This window comes from Melozone crissalis, unplaced genomic scaffold, assembly GCF_028551555.1.
Source record: "Melozone crissalis strain CALT ecotype California unplaced genomic scaffold, PUWL_Pcris_2 ptg000013l_1, whole genome shotgun sequence".
In the NCBI taxonomy this organism is placed as follows: domain Eukaryota; kingdom Metazoa; phylum Chordata; class Aves; order Passeriformes; family Passerellidae; genus Melozone; species Melozone crissalis.
Genome location: NW_026535791.1, coordinates 41,240,621 through 41,248,797, shown reverse-complemented (window position 1 = coordinate 41,248,797; position 8,177 = coordinate 41,240,621). Strand labels below are relative to the sequence as shown.

Genomic DNA, 8,177 nt, shown 5'->3' with positions numbered 1-8,177 from the left:
CTTATATCCTAATCATTCTTGTAAGTGTTATTTTATATTAGAATTTTCATTTGGGGCACTTAAAAAAACTATGACTTTAGATACATCTAAAAATTTTACCAATAAAACTGATTATTTTAATGGACTTTTCCAGGTCATAGCATCTTAAATTAGCTTTTTTTAACTTATCAGGTTATTGAAAAAGATTTTGTTTCCTGTTTCCTATTTTTTTTTCAGAAAAGGTACACTAGAGTGTATTTGCCAATGCATTTGTGACAATTCATGCCAGAGAATTGTGTTCTTCCCTAATACAGCTGTGAGGTTTAAAGAGTAGACTAGGCTGCCATCTGAGAAGTTAAAAAAAATTCAACAGTGAATTTGCATGCCTCAAATGCACAAGCAGGTGCATGCACAGGTCTGCTGCTAATCAGCTCCAACAGCAGCAGCCTTTGAGAGAGATAGGTGATGGAAAAAGTGAGACCAGAGGTGAGACAATATGTCAGATATGGAATTAATAATTATGTGTTTTGAAGCAAAATGGATGAACTGTTACAAGCACCTGGAGAGGTTTGTTGAAGAGCAAGACACAAGTTCATCTTTGCCTGATTGTGAGAGATGGCTTGGTTAGGGGGGTTGGACACAGTGACTTCCAGAGGTCTCTTCCAGCCTCAGTCATCCTGTGATTCTGTGATCTGTCAAAAGGACTAAATGACAGATGATCAAGCTTGTGCTCCAGGCTCCCCTGACTGTGCAATAGCCTCTTCCAAGATGGTAGCAGGCTGAATTTCCTGCTAAATCCCTCTGGCAGTGCCCCAGCAGGCAGGGTAGAAGAGGCCAGGCTCCAAGGCAGTTCTGGCAGGGCTTAAGTGGGAGTGTGAGGCGGACCAGAGGGGAGCCAAGGGGCTGTCTTGTTTATGGAGTCCTGCCTCAAACACTGGCATGTCAAGAGAAGCGAGAGCAGGGCAATCACTTACTATGACTTTCTCTTATTGCTCCTCCAGCTTTTGACAATTTTAATCCTCAAGGTCTTCTTGGGCCTATGGTGGTTTGCCTGTTTAATAACCTACAATGGATTTCTCTTCCATGTTCTTTTCCAGTTTCTCTGGACCAGTACTATGCGCATCCACAACATTCTTAGCAAAGTGTTTTCCAATTATCATATGTGTTGTGAGAAGAGATAGGAGCTTGATCTTTTTAACCTCAGATCTCATCAGCTTAATATGTTGTTCACCAATTATTAGGCAAAGGCAGTGTAAGTCATCCAAATCAGCTTTTGCAACTTCATTGAAGATTTTGTAGGCCTCTTTCCTACCTACCTTATATTGTCTCTTCTCTGACATGAGCAGTCCTAAACTATTTAACTTCTAAGATTTTAAATTAATTTCTTAGAGGATACCATGTGCTCTTACCTTGGTCTTTTCTAATCTTTGTTGATCCTCTCTGTGCCAGAGGCCAGAAGTGCAGAGAGTAAACTAGGAATGGGTGAACTGTGGATTTTTATGATGCTGAGCTGATGAATGGACTTACAGATCGTGATTCACTCTAGTCACTGATAAGCAACATAATTTTATACACAAAGCTGTGACTGAGTTTCCCTGTGTGCATTAATTCACACTTACCAACACTGAAATTTCACACACAAACATTTGTGCTATCCCTTCCATCTTTGGGAAAGCACATACCCTAACCATCACCTTAGAGAAATAACACTGTGGTGGGTATCAATGTAGATAACACCTCATGTTATTATAAACTATTTGAACTGGAAAAAATGACAAAAAGTGATGAGTTGACTTCAGGATAATCTCTGGCCCTCTCATGTGTCAGCATATATGTACCCAAACAGACAATGAACCCAAAATGGAACGTAGTCAGTCTAGGGAACATTTATGAAAGCACAGCATCGCCACCACTTGAGCAAGGTGATTGTCCTGCTTTTCACACAGCTTTTCTCTGTGCTGCTGTGGCCTTACCTTGCATCCTGGGTGCCACAATGTAAGAAAGACATGCAGTTGTTAGAGAACATCCAAAGGAGCATGCAAAGATAGTGAAGTGTGTAGAGGGGAAGCTTTATGAGGAGCAGCTGAGGCCCCTTGGTCTGCTCAGCCTGGAGAAGAGGAGACTGAGAGGAGACCTCAGTGCAGTTACAACTTCCTTGTGAGAGGAAACAGAGGGGCAGGCACTGATCTCTTCTCTCTGATGATCAGGAATAGGACCCAAGGGGTTGGCCTGAATTTGTGTCAGGTGAGGTTTAGGTTGAATATCAGGAAAATATTCTTTACCCTGAGGTTGTTTGGGCACTGGAACAGGCTCTCCAGGGATATGGTCACAGCACCAGCCTGACAGAGTTCAAGAAATGTTTGGACAATACTCCTGGGCACATGGTGTGACTCTTGGGGATGGTCCTGTGCAGGGCCAGGAGCTTGACTTGGTGACCCTTGTGGGTCCTTTCCAACTTGATATATTTTATGATTCTATGATTCCATCACAACTGACTCTGACTGTTCCCAGTTTCCTCCAATGCCCTGCTCCAGACTGGGGGTGGGACAGCCTCTGACTGCTACACTCCTTCAGAAATGCATAGAAATTTAAAAAAATATGTGTATTGGTGCACCTCTTGCATCAGCAGAAGGACTCGAGTCAGCCAACATCTTATTAAATTATTGATACTTTTCAAATTTGTGTGAAGTGTCTATGATAATGCCAACTTCTAATATATATATCTATCCTGTAAAGAAATCTGAAAAAAATTTTAAAAAATCCACAATAATAATGAGAAATAGATGAATTTTATTTCATAACTTGGTTTCCTTGTCCTCTGCTATGCTCGGAAGTTTTTCCCGCATGACAGGTAAAAATACAGGAATGAATCTTAAATCATGTACTTTTTTTTTCCTTTATTATTATCATTATATTACAAAAAAGTTCAAGAACATTCACAGACCAAATTTATATACTGTCATAAAAAACAACACCAAACACAAACTCTCCTACCAACCCTGAAAACAAACAGAAGACTTTACATTCTTTTCAGTAAAATTACATTAACTACATAATAATGCTTACAAGTAAGCAAGTTGCCCAGGGCCCATATTCCCCAAATTGTACAGAATTGGACATGATCTTCTCAATAACTTCACAAATTGCAATGTATATTTATATGTATATTTTTATATGTATTTGGATGTCAACTTACACTTACTGATCAAGGAGGGTAGAAGTCATTATTCTTATGGTGCTCCAGAAGGATGTATTTCCAGGATGAAAGAACAGTATGATGGGCCTCTTTTAATAATAATTTATTCTCTTCCTCTCAAATAAAACCTCTCCAAGACTTCACAGTATATTCCATCGGACTCAAAGGACTGGTGTTAATGGGTGCATTTTTACATTCCTTTCTCAAGGAACAATCTCACTGACCCAACAGGAGTTAACTAGAAGCCAGTTAGTGAAATGGCATGAAGTGTACTCAAATGAGGCATCCTTCCTGTTCCTTTTAAACATATTCAGAAGAGAGATGAAGGGTTATGAAGAGCTGCATGAGTTTGGAGAGAATATTTTCAGTCCATTGTGAGCATCTTTTTTCACTTGAAAAAGGAGCAATTCACCATTTTTCAAAATATAGCAGTTGATGTCCAAAGTGCAAGGTTTCTGCCCTCTTGGCTCTATTTTGTGTCAGTTATAGTTCAGGCACTTTGCAGCATATTTTAGGAGGGACTATGCACTTGAGGACCATGTTCAAGATAAAACAGAGTCAAAGTCTGCATTAAATGTAGGAGAAGTAAAGGCTTTCAATGTAAAAATATTTCCATGTTAAAAAAAAAAAGAAAAAGGAGAGAGATTTCAGTATAAACTTAAAAAAAATTTTCTGCCACCACAAAATGCAAAAAACAATTAAACAATTGTGATAGTGAGAAAGCTGGAATCATGTGAAAGTGAATAGTGAAGGGTAGCTTCCAGGCAAATTGATGGGAGGGTTTGGGTAAGTTACGTATCACTAAGATTTGCTTTGTACTCAGAAAATGTGCTGATCAATTAAAACTAGCACTGTGAAATGCCACAAAGCATTGAATGTTCACATTGGCTTGTAAACAGTAGTGCTAGGTCAACTCACATTTATTCTATTCCAAAAACTGACAACACTTTAGCAGAAGAGAGGACATTCAAAAATCTCACTGTGTATGTTGTGGTTTTCCACCCTCCACTGTGAAGAAATTCATGGTAATTAGTGGTGTAAAATTGGTTTTGAACCATGAGATGCCCAAAGAAAAATGGCAAATTTAAAGGGCCTTGGGGGTTGCCTAGGCACAGGAGCTCAGGAATCAGTGCAGCATGAGATGTCTCAACCAACAATCTACAACATTGCAGACGGCTTCCTCCTCAGTGTTGGATGGAGTCGAAACGCAGCAAAAGGTTATTGTGTATTTTTGTCTTGCTTGTGAGGGGGTCTTGTCTGGTCTTCTCAGGTGGTTTGTGTCTATCCTCTGTCAGTGAGAGTCAAACGTAGGTAAAAAGCTGTAAATACTACAGGAATATCTTCTCTTTTTTCTGTCCCCAGTGCATGTTCTGCAGCAGTTGTCTTTCCAGGCATGCAGGCAGTTGTTGTGAAGTGAGAAGGATTAAACATGGCACACAATACGCAAACAAACTGTAGAAAGACATTTCAGAGGAGGGCTCCAAACACAGGAGTGCTCAACCTACCTGCCATAACTTATTTTCAGGATGTTTTGTACAACTCCCATTCTCAAGCCTTGTTTTCATCTTTCTTCTTGCCTGCCTGAAAGAAGTCTGTTTCTGACATCTGGCCATCAGGAAAAGTTTTCATCTGGCTTCTGCTGGCACAGAATGACTCTCCAGTCTGTGGTTGAATTTTCATTTATCCAGCTGAAAATCTGGTTTATAATCTACACTATCTCTGTAAGGAAGAAAACATCACTCCCCAGGCACTATGTAAAGCTAAATTCTGCTGAGGGGGATGGTTCTTCTATGTGTAGCCTTTTCACATTGGTGAAAATGACCAGTTGATATTAACCCCATACAAGCAGCATTGGTACTGTAATAGATTAATGTGGGAAGGTCTGTTACTTTAAATAAAGTGCTCCCCATAGTCCTGAGAAATTAATAACTTCAAGAAGTGCAGCTGTATTTGCAAACATTGTTAGCTTTCCTTTCATTGTATGAGATGTTTTGCTGTATAAGATTGAAATAAATAATAATATGAGTCAACCTAGCCTTTTCAAGTGTCAGTGTGGTTTGACTGAAAAGCAGTTGGGTGATTTCACAGTGGCTCTGCATTATGCATTAATGGTAAAATACCATGCTACTTTTATTCTTTCTTTTATAAAAATACAACAACAGAGAAGGAAATATAATCAAAAAACAAAAACAAAGCTTAGCACATTCTTTAGAAAAACAACTCTGTTACTCCCAAACCAGCTTTGGTGTATGCTCTAATTCATGTACAGTAATATTTCACATTCACTGAGAATTGCAAGTCTTTGGTTAACCATAGTACAACCTGAGAGTAACTGTTCTAAACCTATCCCTTGGTCTTATGCAGCAAGGTTATTTCCAGGCTAGCCCTGCTTGATTTGCTTCAGTGCCTTCTTGAAGAAATTCAGTTCTTTTAGCACTTCCATGACCAGAAAATCCTGAAATGCAATTTAAGTACAGCTTGAGTTCTGTCACTGAAGCAAGGTATTTTCAGCATGGCCTTTCAAAAGGAAATGTTTTCTGTGTCTACTCCTGAGTTTCACAGGTGTCTTTCTTCTGGGAATATCTAACGCTAAAAAACACTTTCCTGCCTTTGCAAATTGATCCTTACTCCCTCTAACCCATCCATGGGTCCACTTGACATCGATCTGGCTGACATGGTCCTGCCAGAGAATAAACTTTCCCTTCTGTTTTCCGAGCTGTCGCTGAGTGGTACCATAGGACGAAACAATTGCATGAATTTCTGGTAAAATTCTCTCGATGCAAAATAATAAATGAAGGGATCTATGCAGTTGTTGAAGCAACTGAGGCACAAGGTGAGCTTGTAGGCAGGGTACAAACTGCGGTTGTAAAATAGGCGGCTGATCATATGTGCAAGTAGGATAAAGTTATTGGGGGCAAAGCAAGTGATGAAGGACAGAAGGACAATTATTGCCAGGTATATGGATCTAGTCTTTTGCCTATTGCCATATCTGCTTGATGTCTGAATTAGCTTCCTAATGATACCAATGTAGCATCCAACTGTTACAACAAAAGGGATCAGGAACAGCACAACAAATAAAGTTAGGAGAAAGGCTACCCAAGCTGCAAAGTTGGGCAGCATATTCCATTTAAGGACATCAAAACAGGTTATAATCCCTAATTCTTTCACTTCATAGGTCAGGTCTGTAGTTTCTAGTGGGTAGAAGGCTAGTAGCAAGGCAAACCACATAGCTAGGCAGGCAGCCAAGGCATATCTTTTTCTTCTCCACTTGACCGACTTCAAGGGGTGTACCACACCCATGTACCGCTCCATGCTGATAAAGGTCATGGTCAGTATGGAAGAATACATGTTGGAATAGAACATCACTGTCACAAGGCTGCAAAGAGTCTTGCCAAATGTCCAGTGATTGCTTCGGACGTGATAAGAAATCTGGAAGGGGAAACATAAGGCCAGCATAAGGTCCGTGATGCTTAAGTTGATCATGAAAATAACAGAAGGTGTTTTGGGTTTGATGTGCCAGCAGAGCACCCAAAGGGAGAACAAATTGCCAGGGATGCTGACCACAGCCACTACTGTATACACAACTGGGAGGGTGATGGAGACTGTTTTATTCTGGAGCATTGCCAGTGTCAAATCGTCCAGGTGGGATTCGTTTTTAACCATTTTTCATAAGTGGATTGTTGATCCCTGTAAGCCAGCTGGATCATATCATGAACACTTGGCTTGAAAACCTAGAGGAGAAATGTCAAGTGAGAAAAACAATATGTCAAAGCAGAAATTTAGGACATGAATCATGTATTAATCGACTAAAAAAATTCTTTAGTTTGACAGATTTTCCTTGAATGCACTCAATCCATTAAAATTACTTTCTGAAAATCTTGCCTCCCTTCAAATCACCAATCTGACTTCTTCCTATTTTGGAGCAGCTAGCTTTTCCCTGGTGAATGGTTTTCTGATACTTAGAATCACAGAATCATTTAACTTGAAAAAGACATCCAAGATCATGGCATCTTTGAGCAAACATCACCATGTCAATTCGATCATAGCACTGATTATGAAGAGCCCCTGGGTTCTTCTCCACTGGGCAATGTCCCAGGCACTCTGCCCCAAGTTTGTAGTGCTGTGTGAGGTTCTTGTGACCCAAGGGCAGGACTTGGCATTTTGCCTTATTGAACCTCACACCCTTGACCTTGGCCCATCAGTCCCTCTCACATGGATTTCTCTGTAGTCTATTCATTATGTTACTGTAACATAAGGAAAATCACTTATCACAAGTTGACATTCAATTGATGTCTGCATGAGAACTAGTCCATGGATTGTCTGTGAGCTAAATCCATTGCATCTACTCTAGGTGTCATAACCTTGATTTCTGTAGTGCACAGTATCTTCTGACATTTCTTCCCCACAACTAAACTGTGATCCATTTCAAATAAGGTGTGGATTTTAATTTTTTTTTTTGCTTTTTTTCAATTTAGGGAAAGGAAAATATGCATTCAATGACTCTTGCTATATTTATAATATAAAAAGAATATAAGGAAAGAAAAATGAGAAGCAGTGACAGATTGCAATTGCTTGGACTGGTTTACAGGCTGGAGAAGCCCTCTTCTACCAAGAAAAAAATACTGTTGAGCTTCAGTTTCTGCAAAATGTAAGTTAGTTAAAAATGTTCTGTTTACAGCTGTCTTATTTGCATAATCTCTAATTCTGCAAGATTACTTTCAGTTTTGCAGTCTGCAAAGCAGACCCATGCTTTCACTGTCTGCTTTTCATAGATCTTTCTTGGCAGATGCAATAGCTCATGGTTTAGTGTATTTATTTTAAGCAGCATGGAAGTATTCAGCAGCTGCAGGACAGAACTCACACCTCAATGTTTGTGCTTGCTTTCCTTAAGCTGTAAGTACAGGGAGGCAATTTCACAAAAGTACAACATTGAAAAAGTGCAGAAATGGCAACAAATACCCAGAAAGGCAGAGGATAGATCTACAGTAGGTTCTGCAAAGAG

The 8,177-nt window shown here is 39.7% G+C and overlaps 1 protein-coding gene across 1 annotated transcript; it reads right to left on the bottom strand.

Moving 5' to 3' along the window:
* Positions 1–5,468: 5,468 nt before the first annotated feature.
* On the bottom strand, positions 5,469–6,838 carry P2RY8 (P2Y receptor family member 8). Its single transcript, XM_054272045.1, has one exon. The coding sequence runs from the start codon at positions 6,836–6,838 to the stop codon at positions 5,765–5,767; it is 1,074 nt and encodes a 357-aa protein (XP_054128020.1). The 3' UTR covers positions 5,469–5,764.
* Positions 6,839–8,177: the final 1,339 nt, after the last annotated feature.

Bases quoted from the DNA above. Each gene is read 5' to 3' on its own strand.
- P2RY8 (XM_054272045.1), bottom strand. From the start codon at position 6,838: ATGGTTAAAAACGAATCCCACCTGGACGATTTGACACTGGCAATGCTC.